A 24,008-nucleotide genomic window follows, 5' to 3' on the forward strand; every position below is an offset into this window, starting at 1 on the left:
CCTACAACTCATCCAGAACGCCGCAGCCCGTCTGGTGTTCAACCTTCCCAAGTTCTCTCACGTCACCCCGCTCCTCCGCTCTCTCCACTGGCTTCCAGTTGAAGCTCGCATCCGCTACAAGACCATGGACGGAGCTGTGAGGGGGAGCGGCACCTCAGTACCTCCAGGCTCTTCAGGCCCTACACCCAAACAAGGCACTGCGTTCATCCACCTCTATTGCTCGCCTCCCTACCACTGAAGTACAGCGCAGCCCAGTCAAAACTGTTCGCTGCTCTGGCCCCCAATGGTGGAACAAACTCCCTCACGACGCCAGGACAGCGGAGTCAATCACCACCTTCCGGAGACACCTGAAACCCCACCTCTTTCAGGAATACCTAGGATAGGATAAAGTAATCCTTCTCACCCCCCTTAAAATATTTAGATGCACTATTGTAAAGTGGCTGTTCCACTGGATGTCTTAAGGTGAACGCACCAATTTGTAAGTCGCTCTGGATAAGAGCGTCTGCTAAATGACTTAAATGTAAATGTAAATGTATGAGGCCAACCTTGAGATCTATTCTGGAACTTGTGCAACGGATTTCAAGTAGTTCTAATCAGACATGCAAAGAGACAAGAATCTCACTTGTATATTGTTTTAAATTAGCCTCGGTGTGGACTGTGGTATAGTATTAATATGCACTTGCTCAATAGTTGTTAGTTACTTTTGGTGTTTCTTTTTGCGCTAAATGTAAAGCATGTTTTTGAAAATGTGGTTTATTGCTCCAGTGACCTATTTCAACTAGCTTAAAGAAAAACTCCACCCAAAAACTATCTTTTGGTATTTGTTTCATTAGTCCATTGTTGATATAGTCGCCAAATGTGTTGCTTGTCAGCAGTCAAGTTTTCAAGATATATGACTTTCAAAATACAGAAATACAGCCGGTAAGATGCAAAACGCAAAGTTAATCAGGCCTTGCACTGTGAGGTATTGAGTCCTCTACTCCTGCCGTTCATGAAGGCATATTACAGTATGTTTGTCTATAGAGCATGCATTGTGAAGGATGGGTTTCAACACAGACGTGCATGGTAATGCACCAATCGCAAACTCACTACTTGATAAACCGGGCAGATGATACTAGATGAAGATGTGTTTTCTTTTATGAATCTAAATGTATGCTAACCCACTACTGTAGGTTCTTTACTCATAGGACCAGTATTTGGTGATTGCGTGCGTCTCTGAACCGCAACAGCGTTGCAAGGAATGTGTTTGCCCGTCGTGTTTAAACATCTTTTCTCTTTTTCTCTCATACCAGCAGGAATGATATTTCTGGCCCTGTAATCTTAGTATGAAAAGATGAGAAAATCAGAGAGGATGTGAAGGACGTTTTATGTGCAGACATTTCTTCCCTTCCCCTCACACTTGCTGTATTGAGGAGGCGGTGTGAGCCTAGCTATCGGGGCAGAGGTGGCAAGAGGAGGCGGTGTGAGCCTAGCTATCGGGGCAGAGGTGGCAAGAGGAGGCGGTGTGAGCCTAGCTATCGGGGCAGAGGTGGCAAGAGGAGGCGGTGTGAGCCTAGCTATCGGGGCAGAGGTGGCAAGAGGAGGCGGTGTGAGCCTAGCTATCGGGGCAGAGGTGGCAAGAGGAGGCGGTGTGAGCCTAGCTATCGGGGCAGAGGTGTCAAGAGGAGGCGGTGTGAGCCTAGCTATCGGGGCAGAGGTGGCAAGAGGAGGCGGTGTGAGCCTAGCTATCGGGGCAGAGGTGGCAAAAGGAGGCTCTCACCTCATGTCTCATGGTGCCACAGGACCAGAGGTTCAACGCTTGGATTGGATTATTAGCCTCTTTTTTTCCTTCATCACACAGGGCTATGAAAATCACACTCGAAAACACAACAATGTCATTAGAAAAAAGATGAGCTTGTCAACAGACCCAGACTTCTTTCTAGAGGTGAAAAAACCCCGTTATAAAATGAATCGGGTACATTTTCTCTTTTTGATTTTAATATATCCAAACCATTCGTGTCTTAAGGATTCAAATTACTATTAGTTTACAACTTGTTAGTGTGTGAGTGTGTGATAGTGTGGTCGCTATATCTGACATATCAAAACTCTGCCTCTAGAATACCATATTCTCACATAGGGAAATACATTGCTAGTGTGCTAATGCCTAAGATTATTTATTTCTATAAACTTGTAATGAACTTTAACATCGAGTTTTAAATTCCAGTTCTTGCTGCTCATATGTGTTATCGAAAAACCTCCATTGTGCAGTCATAAATTGGGGCCTAGTTCTCCTGTAAACACCCAGTCTGACATCTGCACTGGGGTCTGAAAAATGTAAAGAGTCGTCTGGGGAAACAGAGGAATGTGACGAGAACAGGAAGTAAAAGCCTCTCCTGCAGAGAGGAGAAAAAAGTCCAGGCGCAAAAAATGAAAACCTCTCTTTCCACTCAGTTCAGCTCCAGCTCATGTGCTCACTCAAGCAACAGTTTCTGTATCGCAATGCACCAATGAATTGAATATTTTTTTGCCATCTGCTGCAATCCTTTTCTGGGGGTCGGGGGAGTCTGAAAATGTTTTCAACTTTATAGACACAGCACACATAAAGGTAATTCCAAAATAAAGGAAACACCAACATAAAGTGTATTTTTTGTTTATTTATTTTACCCCCTTTTTCTCCCCAATTTCAATCTTGTCTCATCACTGCAAGTTCCCAACGGGTGGCGAAGGTTGAGTCATGCGTCCTTCGAAAACATGACCCGCCAAACCGCGCTTCTTAACACCCGCCCGCTCAACCCAGAAGTCAGCCGCTCCAATGTATCAGAGGAAACACCATTCATCTGACAACCAAGGTCAGGCTGCAGGTGATTGGCCCGCCACAAGGAGTCACTAGAGCACAATGAGCCAGTAAAGCTCCCCCGGCCAAACCCTCCCCTAAACCGGACAAAGCTGGGCCAATTGTGCACCGCCCTATGGGACTCCCGATCACGGCCGGTTGTGATACAGACCAGGATAAAACCGGGGTCTGTAGTGACACCTCTAGCACTGCGATGCAGTGCCTTAGACTGCTGCGCCACTCAGGAGGCCCCAAACATAAAGTGTCTTAATAGGGCGTTGGGACACCACGAGCCAGAACAGCTTCAATGCACCTTGACATAGATTCTACAAGTGTCTGGGATGGGATGCGACACCATTCTTCCATGAGAAATTCCATAATTTGTTATTTTGTTGATGGTGGTGGAAAACGCTGTCTCAGGTGCTGCTCCAGAATCTCCCATAAGTGTTCAATTGGGTTGAGATCTGTTGACTGAGACGGCCATGGCATATGGTTTACATCATTGTCATGCTCATCAAACCATTCAGTTACAATGGATGGGGGCATTGTCATCCTTTCGGGGCATAGCCATGGTAGCCAAAATAATGGAAAAAATAATGGCCCGCCCAGCATTTCTATACATAACCCTAAGCATGATGGGATGTTAATTGCTTAATAAACTCAGGAACCACACCTGTGTGGAAGCACCTGCTTTCAATATACTTTGTGTCCCTCATTTACACAAGTGTTTCCATTATTTTGGCAGTTACCTGTATCTGGCTGTTTGGCCTGTCAGTCACTTATGGAAGAGAAATGGCCCCCTCCTCTGCTTTCTGACGGAATGTGTAGAACATTCCAGGCAGAAGAACCACTCTGCTAGGATGTAGGGAAGGAGGATACTCAATCTATGGCTCTTTTTGTGGTGGATAAATGTTTATTTCTTCACTTATTGTTGGCGGAAAATGATCTTGTGTTGTTGGGACTTGATTTTATTTAGACAATTAGAATTCAGGATTCTAAACTATTCTAGGGCTTCTCCACTTCAGAGATATGTATGGATTGAATAGTGAAGTACGGTACCTTCATTGAAACACTTGAATCTTTAGCACTCATTATGAAGAAACTTTTGTGGCTGTTGATAGGTTGAGCAGGAGCATTGTTTGGTTATTTCCATGTCTCACCTTAGGATGAATACACATAAAGTAAACCTTTATAGGCCCCTTTTCAGAGCCCAACATTACCAATAGGATTTAAACACAATAGTGGGGGATGTTGAAGGAAATCATTATACTGTATATTGTTAAAACACTACATATGTTTTGTAAGTGCGAAGGCATCACACTTCAATTAATTGATGTATTTGCTGTTGCCAGTTATGTAAATGACTTACATTTATATTGCCATATCCTTAATGAGATTGTGAGTGATTGATCGACTTCAACAATACTGTTGTTTCTGGTTGACCTGTATTAAGTAAAGTTAATGATTTCTTGGGTTATTCAAGGAAATTCTAAAGAAATAAATAGAAAATTCTCACTCAGATGCCCAAATCAACTTGCACGAATTAGTCAGAAAAAACATCTGCATTGACATTTTGCAACTGCTTGTAATGAACTCAATACAATTGAATAACATCTCTCATTAAGTACTTTATACTGTCAGGTTAATAATAAACTACATAGACTGCACTGGAACACATTTACCACTAGAGCCACAAACAGTAACAAAGCGTATACCCTGTGTAACGATCTGGGTGTCGTGGGTGTGAAGTCAGGCGCAGGAAATCGAGAGTTCAATATAGTGCTCTTTTAATGCACACACGGTGAACCACGGCCACCCCACAAAACACTGGGTGCTCAAAACAAATGCCTCAAACGTGGGGACGAAAACAGTCCAGCAAAATCCACAAACAGAAACCAACACGTTTGTCTCCAACATACACAAATGTTACAATAATTAATCCCGCACAAAGAAACAGGCGGGCCGGCTGACTAATAAAGCCCAACTAATTACCACAAACTCATAACAGGTGTAACCAACAAACACACAAGGAGGGGGAGGAAAGAATCAGTGGCAGCTAGTAGGACGACGACCGCCGAGCGCCACCCGAACAGGAAGAGGAGCCACCTTCAGTCGGAGTCTTGACACCCTGCCACTGTTTTTTGGCAAACAGCTGAGGGATGGGGCTGGAGAAATGTAACCACTCTCGATCAAATTCATAGACAGAGCTATGGATACAAGGACTGACCATGCATGATATCAAAATGATTGTTTTAACCATGTTTTGAGGCTTTTTTAATTAATTTTTTTACAAATAATTAAGTTAAACATGCTTATATTCTGGGTTCTGATGGGGTAAGCTCATGCGGCCTTTATAAGTTATATTCTCCCCAAGAATCAAATGGGTAATTATCATTCATTTAAAAATCACAAAAATGTATGTAGCAAATACAGATTGCCCCTTTAAAATAAGACTCACGGTTATGATTTAAAGGAGGGGGCATGGGGGAGGGGGGAGAAGATGGAGTCTATCCACAGGTGGTCTGTAATTCCACACAGTAATTACCAAGCAGTACATTGTGTGGATTCGGACCACTCAGTCACTCTGGAAGGGCGAGAAAAGGGCGAGCGTTGTGGAAAACAGACCGGTAGCGAGATGTCCCGTTGAGACTGAGACCATCCCCAGACACTTAAAAACACAGAGGAAGCACTGTTATTGTGCATTGTCAAAGGGCCTTTTCACAAGCACTATTAAGTGAAGCTAATGAAAGTGGTGGCAAATGGACACACTTTCATTCAATTCAAATGCCATTGTGTTTAAAAGGCAGGTGCATCAACCGTTTTATCTTAAAAGAAGAGTTGTTAGTTAGCCAGGAGTTTCAAACGAAAGGTTAGAATGGTAACATTCTTTGTAGTGCATTATCAGAGGATGACTGAACAATCAAAACTAAGATCACAGCTGCACAATTTATTTTGAATTGTTGAGAAATAGGGATTGGCAGGGTACTAATGGACATAAAGTATGTCCTAAATTAGATGATTTTGATGAAGCTTTCTGTTGTTTGTTGTTGCCAAGCTAAGTTGACTCATGTTGTGTCTACTTGTTTCTGTCTCCTCAGATGCAATGGCAACTCCCTCTCCGGCAAAGAGCATGGGTGACCCTGGCATCACCCCACTGTCACCCTCACACATTCAGGTAAGAAACCCACCATGGAATATTCTGCATGGAGATGGATCCATAAGAGCCGTATGAAGTCTGTATAAACAACTCAATTACTGTGGAATGAGAGATTGTTATGAGAGATTCACCACACAGTCTTTTTAAGTCGTTAAACTAGCCACCAGCTTTTCCATCCAGAATAAATAGCACATCTCCTTAAACGTTGTTGACTCCAGTTTTCTGTCCTCCCCACCTCAGCAAAATGACATGGACTCGAATGCCCACACGGGACCTTCGTTCATCGTGGTGGTTGCTGTCGACTTTGGCACCACTTCCAGCGGCTACGCTTACGCCTTCACTAAGGAGCCAGAATGCATTCACACCATGAGGTGAGCCAAGTCAATGCTGAAATGCAGTTGCTGGGAGCAGGAGGAGAGAGAGAGAAAGAGATTGAGGGAGTCATGGGGAGGTTCTGTAGCAGAGTCTTATTGAATATTCCCTGGCAGGTGATGCAGGAGACATTGAATGCATGGTGCTGCTTTCTGTTCTTATTTAGGTCTTATTTAGGCGTAACCATAACAGAAGGGTTGTTGATAGCCAGGTAAAAGGTGTTTATCAAATTATTGCTCCTCTATTTCATTGTCATCCTTTTGGGGCATAGCCATGGTTGCCAAAATAATGGAAAAAATAATGGCCTGCCCAGCATTTTTATACATAACCCTAAACATGATGGGATGTTAATTGTTTAATTAACTCAGGAACCACACCTGTGTGGAAGCACCTGCTTTCAAAATACTTTGTATCCCTCATTTACACAAGTGTTTCCATTATTTTGGCAGTTACTTGCATCTGGGGCGGCAGGTAGCCTAGTGGTTAGAGTGTTGGCCTAGTAACCGAAAGGTTGCAAGATCGAATCCCTGAGCTGACAAGGAAAAAATCTGTTGTTCTGAACAAGGCAGTTAACCCACAGTTCCTGGGCTGTCATTGAAAATAAGGTTCTTAAATGACTTACCTAATTAAAATAAATCTGTCTGTTTGGCCTGTCAGTCACTTATGGAAGCGAAATGGCCCCCTCCTCTGCTTTCTGCCAGAATGTGTGTAGAACGTTCCAGGCAGCAGGACCACTCTGCTAGGATGTAGGGAAAGAGGATACTCAATCGATGGCTCTTTTTGTGGTGGATAAATGTTTATTTCTTCACTTATTGTTGGCAGAAAATGATCTTGTGTTGTTGGGACTTGATTTGATTTGGACTATTAGAAATCAGGATTCTAAACTATTCTAGGGCTTCTCCACTTCAGGTATATGTATGGATTGGTTATTTCCATGTCTCAAATGGAGATATAAAAGGGCCATGGAGGCTTCTAACTGAATTCCAATGACTGTCCTTAAAGGTCAGAAGAAACAGTGTTTGCTCCCTCTCTCATCAATGCCTCATTGGCAGTCATCATGTCATGGCCCCAGCAGTGTAATGCTCTTGTTAGCACTGGAGCTGGTTCATTTAGCTGAGGAACCAGCTAGACTGCCATCCTGAGATCTGTAGGATCCAACTCTTTTCCCTGTGTTGTGTCAGGCACCAGGGCCAACCTCCAGACCTTGCAGTCCCTCACAAAACAGACCGGCTTTTATATGGTTTCATGCACTAGTTTTAAGGGGCCCTATCTGAACTTTGAATTCATGATCTATCTTAGAGCAGCTGTGGCCAATCTTATACGTAGAAGGCCAGTGTGGTTGCATGTTTTTGTTGATTTGAATAATTTTTCAATTTATAGCTAAACTTGTTGATATTTAACTGGCAATCAACAATAGTTCTAAGGAGTTGTCCATAGAGAAAACATGTCTGGAAGCTCTATATACGACATGTTACAGTTTTATGCATGACTTTCGACCATAATCTGCATTTTCCCTCTTGCAAATTTTCAACAGAAAATGGGTAACACTTTGTAACATCAGAAAATCTGTCAAAGGTGAAACTCGTCAATTCTGTAATAGTAAAAAAAAAAAAATGTTTGTCGGTTAGACTACTAGGTAGAACAGTTATACTAGCCCCTACACTGAAATGTAGCAATTATGTGCTTAATAACACAAATCTTTCTGTGTCTTGGTCATTTGTCTGAGAATGAAGTTGTTTTGTAGGAGTGCTAGATAAAATGGAGTATTATTAATGCCACATCCTTAGGGTGATGCAACACAGAGAGACACAGACTGGGAGAATTGTCTATTGGGGAAACCTCTCCTGTCATGGGTCATTAACTCCAGACATCAGGTAACAGTTTAGTAAGATATTTTTACTGGTGCTGCCAGACCTTGCAGTGAAAACAGCCGGAGCCCCAAGATGATTTACTTTGGATTGAACCATCTGCTCTCTAAATCCTTACAGAAACAATAATAAGCCCTCTGAATGGATCTGTAAAGTTTGCCCATACCCCGAGGGAACTGTTTTGGGCTGCTTTAATGTTTTGGTTCTCTTATAATAGAGATTTCAGTGTAGAACACCTCTTGGAATAGAAGAGGAATGCATTGCAGTTGCATCTCTATGACATAGACATTAGCATTCCTTCCCTGTCCTCACTGTTGCTGGCCCTCACAATGGAGCAGGAATCTCATTGCCGATAGAAGCCCAACCTGAGATGAAAACAGCTATTCGGCCATGGCTGCCAGTTCCTCTGGAAATTGCCAACACTCTGACAATATTTTTTACTGTGAGTATATTTTTTAGATATAATTTCTGTTCTTGCTACATTTTGCAGTAAGCCACCCTTTAGTACTATGTAGGCTACAGTGCATTAAGGCTTTTAGTTGGTGATTGCCAGAGGTCTGAATATAAGCTTGTCTGGCCTCCCACTGCACTAAATGCCTGTCTTACAGACTACTCACAGTGAAAAGAAATGCATCATTTACAGACCTTCACTCCTTAGAGCTATTTTCCGTGAGGCATATTCCATTCCATCTACGGTCGTGTTATACAGTAGGCTATTTTTCACCCGCCATGTTCTTACATGTTAACCAGTTTAGCCATACTGTGGAGTTATTTGCATTCATCAACAGTTTGAATCACAACCATGTTTTAAGTTCTGTTAGGACGACTTACTGTCACATTGTCAGTTAGCCTCAATGTGACAGTTACAACGACTATGAGTTTTGAATAAATAGGCTACAGGTTTAGATTTTTTGATTGTGTCAAATGATCATGTTAATTAGGGTATGTGTTTTAACCAAACATAGATAATTAAAAAAGATTAGGGAGTTATATAGCGTGATCATGCTGTGATGTGATTAGGAGAAGAATTATCCCTCTATTATCCATCTATTAAGTGGACACACCATACTCCGTCTATAGGGCTGTGGACATACCATACTCCGTCTATAGGGCTGTGGACATACCATACTCCGTCTATAGGGCTGTGGACATACCATACTCCGTCTATAGGGCTGTGGACATACCACACTCCGTCTATAGGGCTGTGGACATGCCATACTCCGTCTATAGGGCTGTGGACATACCACACTCCGTCTATAGGGCTGTGGACATGCCATACTCCGTCTATAGGGGTGTGGACATACCATACTCCGTCTATAGGGCTGTGGACATGCCATACTCCGTCTATAGGGCTGTGGACATACCACACTCCGTCTATAGGGCTGTGGACATGCCATACTCCGTCTATAGGGCTGTGGACATACCATACTCCGTCTATAGGGCTGTGGACATGCCATACTCCGTCTATAGGGGTGTGGACATACCATACTCCGTCTATAGGGCTGTGGACATGCCATACTCCGTCTATAGGGCTGTGGACATGCCATACTCCGTCTATAGGGCTGTGGACATGCCATACTCCGTCTATAGGGCTGTGGACATGCCATACTCCGTCTATAGGGCTGTGGACATGCCATACTCCGTCTATAGGGCTGTGGACATGCCATACTCCGTCTATAGGGCTGTGGACTCCGTCATGCCATACTCCGTCTATAGGGCTGTGGACATGCCATACTCCGTCTATAGGGCTGTGGACATGCCATACTCCGTCTATAGGGCTGTGGACATGCCATACTCCGTCTATAGGGCTGGCTGTGGACATACCATACTCTGTCTATAGGGCTGTGGACATACCTACTCCGTCTATAGGGCTGTGGACATACCATACTCTGTCTATAGGGCTGGGACTGTGGACTGTGGACATACCATACTCCGTCTATAGGGCTGTGGACATACCATACTCCGTCTATAGGGCTGTGGACATACCATACTCCGTCTATAGGGCTGTGGACATGCCATACTCCGTCTATAGGGCTGTGGACATACCATACTCCGTCTATAGGGCTGTGGACATACCATACTCCGTCTATAGGGCTGTGGACATACCATCCAGCATGATGATGACAATGATGATAAAGGGCTGTTGAATGATAAACACAGATTGTGCAAAAAAGAGCCTAAAATCATATTTCTAATGTTAAAGTTTGTGAGAAACAAATGTGTCTTCAGGGCACCATCGGGAATGAGTCCCTGGTCTCAATTGGGCTACCCTGAATAAATAAAAGTACATTAAAAAAATATATGATTCTTAATTTAGATTAGCAGTGAGCATCCAGTGGTTTCCCCCAAATCTTCCAAATGAGTCCCTCACAGCAGGTTTATCCCCCAGTGAGACTGGCCCATAATCTCATCAGGGCATTTAGCAAACATATTCTCATCTCCAAGGGAACCAAACTAATTATAATAACTAATCCTTAAATTATCCAGAACTAGTGTAGCACAATTAGTGTGTCGGTCATGTTGTGTCTCTTTGTTTTTATTCATTTTTAATTTAGCCTTTTATTTAACTAGGCAAATCAGTTAAGAACAAATTCTTATTTACAATGACGACCTACTAGAAGGTAAAAGGCCTCCTGCGGAGACGGGGAGCGACCTAGGACGTGTGTGCTTTGGGGACCTTTAACAGAATGTGACTGGCAGAACGGATGTTGTATTTTGAGGATGAGGGCTGCAGTAGGTATCTTAGATAGGGGGAAGTGAGGCCTAAGAGGGTTTTTGTTAACAATAGCTGGTTCGCAATCTCTAATATTAAGGAAGTCTCGAGGTTCTGCTCGCTTGAGTTAGAATACCTCATAAACTGTAAACCATACCAAGAGAGTTTCATACAAACTGATGCTGGCACTAAGACCGCACTGAACGAGCTGTATTGAGCAATGAGCAAACACAAAAATGCTCATCCAGAGGCTGTGCTCCTACTGGCGGTGATTTTAATGCAGGAAAACTGAAATCTGTTTTACCTAATTTTAACCAGCATGTGCATCTAGAAGCGAAGAAACTCTATATCTCATTTACTCCACACACAGAAATGCATACAAAGCTCTTCCTCTGCCTCCATTTGGCAAATCTGACCATAACTCTATCCTCCTGATTCCTGCATAAAAACAAAAGCTCAATCAGGAAGTACCAGTGACTCGCTCAATACGGAAGTGGTCCGATGAAGTGGATGCTAAGTTACAGGACTGTTTCACTAGCATAGACTGGAATATGTTCCGGGATTCATCCGATGGCATTGAGGAGTTTACCACATCAGTCACCGGCTTCATTAATAAGTACATCAATGACGTCGTCCACACAGTGACCGTAAGTACATATCCCAACCAGAAGCCATGGATTACAGGCAACATCCACACTGAACTAAAGGCTAGAGCTACTTTTTTCAAGGAGCGGGACACTAATCGGTAAGTTTATAAGAAATCCCACTATGACCTCTGATGATCCATCAAACAGGCAAAGCATCAATAGAGGACTAAGCCTGAACCCTACTAAATCGGATTGGAAGCTCGTCGGATGTGGCAGGGCTTGAAAACTGTCATGGATTACAAAGGGAAACCCACACGCAAGCTGCCCAGTGACATGACCCTACCAGATGAGCTAAATGCCTTCTATGCTTGCTTCAGGGTAAACAACACTGAATCATGCATGAGCGCACCAGCTGTTCCAGACAACTTTGTGATCACGCACTCTGTAGCTGATGTGAATAAAACCTTTAAACAGATTAACATTCACAAGGCCGCAGGACCAGACGGATTACCAGGACGCATACTCCGAGCATGCGCTGACCAGCTGGCAAGTGTCTTCCCTGACATTTCAACCTCTCCCTGACCCAGTCTGTAATACCTACGTTTCAAGTAGACCATCATTGTCCCTGTGCCCAAGAACGCCAAGGTAACCTGTCAATATGACTATCACCCCGTAGCACTCACATTTGTAGCCATGAAATGCTTTGAATGGCTAGTCATGGCTCACATCAACACCATCATCCCAGACACCCTGGACCCACTCCAAATTGCATACCCCCCCAACAGATCCACAGATGATGCAATCTCTATTGCACTCCACACTGCCCTCTCCCACCTGGACAAGAGGAACACCTATGTGAGAATGCTGTTCATTGACTACAGCTCAGTGTTCAACTCATCACTCTAACTAAGCTCATTACTAAGCTAAGGACCCTGGGACTGAACACCTCCTTCTGCAACTGGATCCTGGACTTCTTGACCGACCGCACCCAGGTGGTGAGAGTAGACAACAACACATATGTCACGCTGACCCTCAATACGGGGGCCCCTCAGGGGCGCCTGCTTAGTCGCTTCCGGTTCTCCCTGTTCACCCACGACTGCGTGGCCAGGCACAACTCTGACTCAACGGTAGTAAGCCTGATCACCAATGACGATGAGACAGCCTATAGGGAAGAGGTCAGAGACCTGGCAGTGTCGTGCCAGGACAACAACCTCTCCCTCAATGTCAGCAAGGCAAAGGAGCTGATCGTGGACTACAGGAAACTGAGGACCGAGCACGCCCCCATCCACATTGACAGGGCTGTAGTGGAGCGGGTTGAGAGATTCAAGATCCTCGGTGTTCACATCACTAAGGATCTATCATGGTCCACACACACCAACACAATCGTGAAGAGGGCACGATAACACCTCTTCCCATTCAGGATTCTGTAAAGATTTGGCATGGGCTCTCAGATCCTCAAAAAATTATACAGCTGCACCATTGAGAGCATCTTGCCTGGCTGCATCACCGCTTGGTATGGCAACTGCTTGGCATAAGGCACTACAGAGGGTAGTGTATATGGCCCAGTACATAACTGGGGCTGAGCTTCCTGTCATACCACACGGCACCAAGTCTGGAACCAAAAGGACCCTGAACAGCTTCTACCTGCAAGCCATAAAACTGATAAATAGTTAGTCCGGGTAGCTTTTTGGTTAACTATTTAACTATCTGCTACTGTTTATTATCTATCCTGTTGCCTCGTCACTTTATTTCCAGTTATATGTACATATCTACCTCAATTACCTCGTACCCCTCGACTCAGCACTGGTATCCCGTGTATATAGTCAAGTTATCACTACTCATTGTGTATTTATTATTACTTTTATTACTATGTGTTATTGCTTTTGTATTATTTCTCTCTTTTCTTTCTCTCTGCATTGTTGGGAAGGGCCTGTAAGTAAGGATTTCACTGGTCGTCCACACCTGTTGTTTATGAAGCATGTGACAAATAACATTGGATTTGATTTGACTTGAGGTTCAGGAAGCCATTAATGACTGACAACGAGGGACTGATGAGGACACACTACTTTAGTTTGTGTGATTGACCTTAGATGTGTCTGTTGTCTGCAGACATTTTTGTTCAGGTTGTAATGTCGACAGGATACATTAATGCTTTTAAATGCATTCTGCCTTATTCAGACATATTGAGCCATTTGACACAAATAGAGAAAATGCACTGCGGGGAACTGTCTGGTGGTTTCAACAGATTAAAGATAGATGAAACTAAGATAAAAAGTAAATAGATTAAAGATAGAGGCCCACCCACAACCAAATTAGAGAATGTCCCCCTAATAAAGCACAAGATGCCGAAATATGCTCTTTGTAAAAAAAAATATCAATTAGCTGCAATAACTCAGTTGTTCATTGGTTTAAATGTTTTGTGGTCTTTCCTAGACGCTGGGAGGGCGGCGACCCCGGAGTATCCAATCAGAAGACGCCTACCACCATCCTCCTGACCCCGGACAGGAAGTTCCATAGTTTTGGCTACGCAGCACGTGACTTTTACCATGACCTGGATCCAACCGAGTCCAAGCACTGGCTCTACCTGGAGAAGTTCAAAATGAAACTCCACACCACTGCGGTAAAGACATACATGCACACACACACATATATACACACACACACATATATACACACACACATATATATATACACACACACACACACACACACACACACATATATACACACACACACATATATACACACACACACATATATACACACACACACATATATACACACACACATATATATACACACACACACACACATATATATACACACACACACACACACACACACACACACACACACACACACACACACATATATACACACACACACATATATACACACACACATATATATACACACACACACATATATACACACACACACACAATTCCCTTATTACTGTCTGCCCTTGTGCAGGGCTGGCAGCTTGGCTGCCCTGAGATGACTTTGCAGCAAGATCTTGAAGTTCTGTGTTCTGTGCAAAGTAGGAGGTAACACAGCCAGTAACTGTTGGCTCAGGCTAGTGTTATTGCACATATTTCACCATAGAATTATGAATGGACATGATTTGGATAAGGCTATTCAAGTATGTTGGCTCAATCTGTCTTAGTGTTTATCAGTAGATGTCTGTTTGGTGTTTCAATTAAAATATTACGATAACATGGAACTTTTGTTTTCTCTGTCATCGTTTCTTTCCCCCAATCAGAATCTCTCCATAGACACAGAACTCCATGCAGCCAATGGGAAGCGAGTAAAAGCTATTGATATTTTTGCATATGCTCTGGCGTTCTTCAAGGAACAAGCACTTAAGGTAAAGTATTAACAGGTTCTACTGCACGGTATATATTTTATGCAAAACAATACACTGAGTGTACAAAACATTAGGAACACCTTCCTAATATTGAGTTGCACCCACTTTTGCCCTCAGAACAGCCTCAATTAATCAGGGCATGGACTCTACAATGTGTCAAGTGTTCCACAGTGATGCTGGCCCATGTTGATTCTAATGCTTCCCACAGTTGTGTCAAGTTGGCTGTATGTACTTTGGGTGGTGGACCAGTCTTGATGCACAAGGGAAACTGCTGAGCGTGAGAAACCCAGCAGTGTTGCAGTTCTTGACACACTCAAACCCGGGGCACCTGGCACCTACTACCATACCTCGTTCAAAGGAAATTCAATATTTTGTCTTGCCCATTCACCCTCTGAATGGCACACATACACCATGTCTCAATTGTCTCAAGGCTTAGAAATCCTTCTTTAACCTGTCTCTTCCCCTTCATCTACACTGATTGAAGCTGATTTAACAAGTGACATCAATAAGGGATCATAGCTTAGCTCATGTTTTGTACACTCAGTGTATATTGAATACATGTATCTGTTATGAATTAGAAATAGCTCTTAATACTCAGTGATAGTGCTGATGTTATGATGTGTCAGGCAAAACAGATATCATGTTTAATGTGATCCCGTGCAGGAGTTAAGTGACCAGGCGGGTGCAGAGTTTGACAACACAAACATCAGATGGGTCATCACAGTGCCAGCCATCTGGAAAATGCCAGCCAAGCAGTTCATGAGGGAGGCAGCCTACAAGGTGGGTGGGCCCCTGTCAATCAACACACGCCCATGTTCACTCGCATGCAATCACACAGAGAGGCACGTACGCTCATGCATATACACACACACAGACACACAGTCAAATATTTAATTCGAAAAACTGTCTGACTGCCGTATTCTGCTCTCAACATTTCAAACGACAATGTTGTTGCAGATCAAACCATCTATACCCCTCAGGGTAAATGATGCTCCCGCATAGTCTCACCACTAGCTCTTAACAGGAAAGCCATCTGTCGTTTGACAAAGGTACTGCAGGTACTTGGGAGAGAAAGTGATGACTGGGCATGATTTAGCTTTGTCGCTGCTGTGATGTATTGCAGATAGGAGAGAGGTGGGGGACTGCTCTGGGGCTGCAGTGGCAGACCACCCTCCTCCCTCTCTCCTGCATGGGGGCAGACCACCCTCCTCCCTCTCCTGCATGGGGGCAGACCACCCTCCTCCCTCTCTCCTGCATGGGGGCAGACCACCCTCCTCCCTCTCTCCTGCATGGGGGCAGACCACCCTCCTCCCTCTCTCCTGCATGGGGGCAGACCACCCTCCTCTCTCTCTCCTGCATGGGGGCAGACCACCCTCCTCCCTCTCTCCTGCATGGGGGCAGACCACCCTCCTCCCTCTCTCCTGCATGGGGGCAGACCACCCTCCTCCCTCTCTCCTGCATGGGGGCAGACCACCCTCCTCTCTCCTGCATGGGGGCAACCACCCTCCTCTCTCTCTCCTGCATGGGGACAGACCACCCTCCTCTCTCTCTCCTGCATGGGGACAAACCACCCTCCTCTCTCTCTCCTGCATGGGGACAGACCACCCTCCTCTCTCTCTCCTGCATGGGGGCAAACCACCCTCCTCCCTCTCTCCTGCATGGGGACAGACCACTCTCCTCTCTCTCTCCTGCATGGGGACAGACCACCCTCCTCTCTCTCTCCTGCATGGGGACAGACCACCCTCCCTCTCTCCTGCATGGGGGCAGACCACCCTCCTCCCTCTCTCCTGCATGGGGACAGACCACCCTCCTCCCTCTCTCCTGCATGGGGACAGACCACCCTCCTCCCTCTCTCCTGCATGGGGGCAGACCACCCTCCTCCCTCTCTCCTGCATGGGGGCAGACAGACTGGTCCACGACTGCGGTAGAGGAGAGGGAGGAGAGCTGGAGGGAGCCAACAGGGAAAGGGATTACTTCATCACTATGAGTCGTCCCAAGAGAGAGAGATAATATGAGGATAGGACAGTGGGACAAGGGATAGCAGGTAGTGGGTGCATACTGAGGATGAGCATAGAGGAAGAGAATGAGGTGGCTATTGTGAGAATTCTCAATAGACTGTGAGAATAAATATTAGGACAAATAGCTTGGTACTACAGATCATTAGACAGTATAGTGAAAATCCAGTGTATACTATTCCTCGATACAGACATGCCAGCTCACAGCATCACAGCATAGTGACACAAGCAGGGTTGTTTGTCCCCCCCCCCCTCCCAGAGGAGAAGAGTGGTGGGAGGGAGCTGCAGAGCTGTATGATGAGCACATGGTGGTATAGGTGTGGTACTCTGTGTAGACTGTAGAGGAATGTCAGGGCAGAGGCCTGGAGGAATAGGTGTGTGCAGAGGGACGGGGACGGGGGACGGGGGAGTATAGTACATGGGAGAATGTCAAATCCCACCGGTCAACAACTGGTTGAATCAACGTTTCCACGTCATTTCAACAACAAAAATTATACTTGATGACGTTAAAACAACTTGGAAAACTGATTGGATTTGCAAAAAGTCATCAACGTAAGGGAAAATGTATGCACTCACTGGATAAGAGCATCTGCTAAATGAATTTGGTATTTTTTTTAACCCAACTTCTAACCTAAATCCAATGACATGGTGACATGTTTTGTTGATTTCACATTGAATTCACGTTAGTGTGCAAATGTAAATCAGAACTAGACATTGAAATGACGTCTGAGCCCAGTGGAATGGGTGTGTCAGTCTGTCTGAGGCTGCAGCACCGGATAGAGACACCACCCTCCCCTCTGCAGTGAACAAAGAATATGGGCTGGGGAGAGAGAGGGAGAAGGGAGGAGGGAGAGGGAGAAGGGAGGGGGAAGCGCGAGGGAGAAGGGAGGGGGAAGAGCGAGGGAGAAGGGAGGGGGAGAGGGAGGGAGAGAGAGAGGGAGGAGGGAAGAGGGAGGGGGAGAGAGAGAGAGGGAGAAGGGAGGGGGAAGAGAGAGGGAGAAGGGAGGGGGAGAGAGAGGGAGAAGGGAGGGGGGAGAGAGAGGGGGAGAGAGAGGGAGAAGGGAGGGGTGAGAGAGAGGGAGGTGGGAGAGAAAGAGGGAGATGGCGAAGGAGAGATGTGAGATGGAAAGGAGAGAGGCTTTTTAGATGGCTTGACCACTTGATATCTGCAGTGGGGATTGAGGTACAGTAAGAGGGGGAGGATGTTCGGGGGGATGGCAGTGGTGGTGGGGGAGGCTGCGTATCTGCAGTGACTCAGCATCCTCTGGCTTTATAATTTATTATTGGCACTGGGGGAAGCAGGCACACCTCTCCCTTACCCGCTCCTCCCTCTTCAACTTTCCTCCTCCCTCTCCTCCGCTCCTTCACCACAACATGTAGATCTCACAGAGCGGAGGGATGTGATGCAATGCTCAGATTTTATATGTAGTCTGTCTTTTTCTGTGTGTATTGTGGATAGAAACACAAACCAGCCTGCACAGCATGTGTTCATTGATTGGTTTCCATTGTTCTGTTGATCGATAGGTCTCCATTGTTCTGTTAATCGATAGGTCTCTGTTGTTCGATAGGTCTCCATTGTTCTGTTGATCGATAGGTTTCCATTGTTCTGTTGATCGATAGGTCTCCATTGTTCTGTTGATCGATGGGTCTCCATTGTTCTGTTGATCGATAGGTCTCCATTGTTCTGTTGATCGATAGGTCTCCATTGTTCTGTTGACCGATAGGTCTCCATTGTTCTGCTGTTCGAAAGGTCTCCATTGTTCTGTTGATCAATAGGTCTCCATTGTTCTGTTGATCGATAGGTCTCCATTGTTCTGTTGATCGATAGGTCTCCATTGTTCTGTTGATCAATAGGTCTCCATTGTTCTGTTGATCGATAGGTCTCCATTGTTCTGTTGATCAATAGGTCTCCATTGTTCTGTTGATCGATAGGTCTCCATTGTTCTGTTGATCGATAGGTCTCCATTGTTCTGTTGATCGATAGGTCTACATTGTTCTGTTGATCGATAGGTCTCCATTTTTCTGTTGATCGATAGGTCTCCATTGTTCTGTTGATCGATAGGTCTCCATTTTTCTGTTGATCGATAGGTCCACATTGTCTCTGTTGTTCGATAGGTCTCCATTGTTCTGTTGATCGATGGGTCTCCATTGTTCTGTTGATCGATGGGTCTCCATTGTTCTGTTGATCGATAGGTCTCCATTGTTCTGTTGATCGATAGGTCTCCATTGTTCTGTTGATCGATAGGTTTCATTTGTCTCTGATGTTCGAATGCTGCAAAATCAGTGGTTGCTTGAGGAAATGTAATAGCTTTTGGAAATTCCTTTTATGTTAGGATCGTATGATTTATCACTGAGTATTTTCCTGTTCAAATCTGTGGCTTGCCCAGATCCCCATACTTTCCTAAAAGCTATTTATCATTTAGTAGTGAACCAGATTGTTTTATATTAATTATGGTTGTGTTAAATGGTTCCAGCTATAGATGGTATTTACACAGTATTGTATAAGTGTATGTAGACAGTATATTTGCTTTTACAAAATTAATTATTTGAGTACTGATGGCCATATTGTCTTACTTCCTATTTGGAGGTATCTTGAATCCTTAGCATACCCTGAATACTTAGCAATGAGGGTTGACCACAGCAACTTACTAGGACAGTTATTCACAATGCTAGTTTTATTGGGATCCTGTTAAGGAAAAAGCAGATGTCCTTTATTTCCTGTCTGTGCTCTGCTTTCCTCTAGGCTGGTCTGGTTCCCCGGGACACCCCAGAGCAGCTGATCATCGCCCTTGAGCCTGAGGCAGCCTCCATCTACTGCCGCAAGCTCCGCCTCCACCAGATGATTGACATTGGCACCAAGACCACCCAGAATGGTTTCAGCCCCAATGAGAACGTGGGGGCAGGGATGACCCAGGGTAAATCCCACCCTGCGACCCCACAGGCCAATAACTATATGAGCATCACATTGAACATCCCAATAATGTACCATAATAACATTTTGCATCCCCATGTGCCGATTTCATACAGTATGTGCCTCTCAAATTAATATTGAACTATAGATTGGTTATTGGTTGACAAGCATGCTTATAATTCCAAAAGTGTTAAATCTGTTGAGTTCAGTCTGGATAACTGGTTGGCAGGGGAGAACCATCTTTCCACTGAAGTCAGGTCACAGATTACTACAGTGATATTGTAGTTTTTTTTTATTGTGGCATTGTAAGTTTATGCTAATAGTCAAACAACCAGTGCCTTTAATTAATCGTAAACATACATTTCCTTTCAACGCAAAACATGTATGTGACAATATCCTCAGCCCTAACATCACTTTTATTGTCATATTCAGACACTAAAAATGCATGGGCAAATTTCTAATAGTCACACTCCCTGTCTATTTGCCTTTGCTTCTTTTTCCTAAAATTCCATGGAATACTATGGGAAAATTGGCCTATGTACTGTGTATTTCAATTACTTTTTGTATTCAGGATGTAACATGGCAAATATACTGATATCTGATTGTACAGAAGGTCATTAAAACAGTAAATAATGCCACCTTAGAACTGGTCCATATTATCCAATGACATCCAATCTAATTTGACAGCATGCGGATCAGCAATAGCAAATGACTCCCTCAAGCCTTTCCTCTCTCTCACTCATCACTCTTTTTTGTTTCGGGAAAGAGTTTTTGTTCTCCACAGATGATCTAAACCAGAGATGTAGAAGCTTGGTGACCTTCAGTCCTATCTCTCTACGCTATTGACTGGGGATATGACTGAATGCCACTCACAGTAGCATTCACTTGCATGCATGGCAATTATTCATCTCCCCTTTCTTTTAGTTCAACAGCTCATCGGCAGGGAGAATGTGTATTACACCTATGTTGGTTCAATTGACGTCACAGGGGCACGTGCCCCCTCAGATTTGTCCTGTTTAAAAATGAACCATATTATTTTCTTCTTCTTTTTTCTTTCTCTGTAATACTACTAACCACCTAGCAATTTTATGAAGTTGTCTTTAGCCTGGATACATTCCCAGTCTCTCAACCTCATAACTACTACATTTCAGGCTATCCGTCGAGTCTTAGCTGGCATGCACACAAAAAAAGCAAGCAATTACGAAACGTACTGAATAAGACTCACAATCCTTTCAATCCTTTACCCAGATTTTTAGCAGAGATGCAGGGAAAAAAATAACCACCTGTCCTTTAAAAAAGAAGAATAACCTCCAGTCAGGAGGATACAGACAGCTACATTTTTGGGGTTCATGACACCCCTGATTGAATCCATTCTTCCAGTTGTCTGTGACCCTGGTGAGAGGCTGACATTTATCCAAGGTGTCAATTCAAAACTATATGCTCCAGTCCTTGAATGCCAAGTATTTTATGACAAACATATCATTTCTACCATCTGTCTTAACATATTCCCTGAATGTGATTCACTTGTTATAGTAGTACTGCAGCTTTAGTTTGAATTCAATAGGATTCACCCACACATTCAGTAGAGGAAACGCTGTAAGACAACAGTGTACATGGTATACTGTCTTTAATAAGAACTGAAATGAGAGATGATTTACTGTACTGTATAGACAATTATTGTTGATTCTGAATACTCAGTGCAACAATAAGAAAACAGTATTCGCTCTTTAGCTGGGCACTTGTTGCCTTGCGGTTCTTGGATGAAGATCATTGCATTGATGGAATGGTCACTGCCTCCGTCATGGTTTACAACGCCCACATGCTGTAACACAGCTGAAGGCTATTGGTGTCTCTTTGGAGCAGATGTGTTCCTATGTTTTTCCTTTATAGACTCTGTAATGCCCTGTTTCAGGCTGTGTCTGGTCAGCTTATGAACACATACTGTAAGACTAGCAGAGATTGTATGTTTCCTGTATATCTCTACATTCCTGTAAAATGCTTAGTTTGTTGTCCAAAATGGTGCTCAATGTGTCCCAAGGCCACATACGGGATTTCAGAACTAGTGAGGTCAATGTAGCGCCATCCAACGGATATATCCTTTACTAATAATAATTATGGAATATTAAGTTGGTTTGAAATAAACCCTGTGATGAATAGTCAGATTGTTTGTAGGCCTAGCGCCTTGCCTCCAGTAGCAATGCAGAGGTCAGAGAGAGGTCGGGGGAAAAAAGAGGGCGCAAGTCAATATCCCCAAGTCTAATGCTGGGGTTTCCAACAGGATGTTACAAATCTTTTTGTGTTGGAAGAGAAGTGTAGTCTCTGTCCAGCTGCTGCTGTTTCCTCCTTACATGAACTTTCCCACAATGGATGCCCCTCTACTCGAGCAGCTTCCACCATCGCTAACTCACACCATCCTCACAGCGTTCCTGGAAGTTTATTTCTTCATTTTGTTGTCTGTGTTTTGACATGTTGATGGAAGAGGTAATGGTGACATAGGTCGACCCCACTCTCACACCTTCCTGAGAGCTAATAGGAGTAGAAAATTCCTCCTTCCTCTTTGTGTTTCCCCTCTGTTGGAGGAAATGTCCTTCTGACGTCTTGATCGCTGTGGTCATGCTACTACTACTGTCTCTTCGTGTTTTCAGCCAGTGATTACAAGGTCCGTATGTGATTAATCCCATCATTAGCCCATAAGTACTGATCATAAGAGCATTCTCCAGTTTTGAACATTGATTGTAAAATGTCCTTGTTCTTTCATCCCTTTGCAACTAACACATTTTTTCCCTGTGTAGGAATACTATTTCATCAGCGGCACACTGATAAAGCACAGTTTCAATATGAGTACATGAATTGAAACACTAGAAACTGTCAACCCAGAATCTCTGAGATGGGTACCTGCGGTGAAGCCATAGTCTAGAGTTCTATCGCTGACTTCACATCTAGACATCATGTAACCTTATCATCCTGTTGCTTGACTTACATTGTATGACCCACACAGCTTCACCGAAGCGCTTTCCCCCTTCTCACACTCGGTCATTCTCTCTCTGTCAATAACCAGCCAAGGAGCCTGTCCGGAGCAAACGGCAGAGCCGCACCTTTTTGGTGGAAAATGTCATAGGGGAGCTTTGGTCGGAGCTGGAAGAAGGTAGAGTCTCTTTCTCTCTTTTACGCTTCGGTTTCTCTCTCCCTCCTTCCTCTCTCTACATTATTTGCTCTTGCTGTTTCTTATACTGCTGATCATGCATTGTGCTGGTTATTCACTACCCTAAAAGACAACGACATGCCTATTGAGTGGGAGGATCTTCTCTACTTAATGTCTTTCTAGTTTTTGCTTATAACCTCATGCTTTTACGGTCTAATCGGTTACTTTTCTCTACTAATCAAATGCTTCCTGTAGGTTTGGCTGGATGTTGACATGTCAGGGGTCATATGGTTGTTTACATCAGTGGTTCCCAACCAGGGGTACTTGGACACCTGGGGGTACTTGGCCTATCCACAGGGGGTACTTGAATAGACTTATGAGACCATATGTTTACTGGTAAAATGCACATGAAGGGGTACTTCAGGGGTACTCCAGGCAGAGCAAAATTCAGTTGGTGCTACAGTAAGCAAAAAATGTTGGGAATCACTGGTTTAAATGACCACGTAGTGATTACTGACCACTGTGACAGTGTGGGCATGGTGATAATATAAGTTATTCACTGTATGAAAGGACTGTAATCCAGTATAGCAATTGGTTTGTCCTCTATCTCCCTCCGCCATGCCCCTGATACAGTATAGTAGCTACACTGTATCTAGGTCGCTACTACCCACTTGGGATTTTAGGGCTTGACAGTATCATGACTACTCGTGTTGAACATCCTCTGAGTGTGTCCCAAAAACAGAAGCTGATTTTAGAGGAAAATGTTAGAAGTCATGCTTCAGAGGCGCTATTGGCTACCGCTATAGTCTTCTGCCCCTTGTCCTCCAATGACATTTCTCTCACTCCGTGTCGCCAGGTGACCGCTATGTGGTGGTTGACTGTGGTGGTGGAACGGTTGACCTCACGGTCCATCAGATACAGCTCCCCGAGGGACATCTCAAAGAGCTCTATAAAGCCTCAGGTATAGAGATTGCTCAATGCTCATATAGCAGCTCTTTTACTGTATGCATGTTACACTGAGATGGATCTAGGCAGTGTCCTCAACACAACAACAATCACATTAT

General features: G+C 44.3%; 1 protein-coding gene across 1 annotated transcript in view; it reads left to right on the forward strand.

Moving 5' to 3' along the window:
• LOC115135171 (heat shock 70 kDa protein 12A-like) overlaps positions 1-24,008 on the forward strand; it is a 54,373-nt gene that overhangs the window by 17,861 nt on the left and 12,504 nt on the right. Inside the window, exons 2-9 of the mRNA XM_029669554.2 lie at positions 5,911-5,987; positions 6,210-6,340; positions 13,943-14,129; positions 14,772-14,876; positions 15,540-15,656; positions 19,635-19,806; positions 22,861-22,947; positions 23,801-23,905. Of these exons, the coding sequence (XP_029525414.2) occupies positions 5,911-5,987; positions 6,210-6,340; positions 13,943-14,129; positions 14,772-14,876; positions 15,540-15,656; positions 19,635-19,806; positions 22,861-22,947; positions 23,801-23,905 (981 nt within the window). The remainder of the gene's footprint in view (positions 1-5,910; positions 5,988-6,209; positions 6,341-13,942; positions 14,130-14,771; positions 14,877-15,539; positions 15,657-19,634; positions 19,807-22,860; positions 22,948-23,800; positions 23,906-24,008) is intronic.

The sequence above is a fragment of the Oncorhynchus nerka genome, linkage group LG10 (assembly GCF_034236695.1).
Source record: "Oncorhynchus nerka isolate Pitt River linkage group LG10, Oner_Uvic_2.0, whole genome shotgun sequence".
NCBI classification, from domain to species: Eukaryota; Metazoa; Chordata; class Actinopteri; order Salmoniformes; family Salmonidae; genus Oncorhynchus; species Oncorhynchus nerka.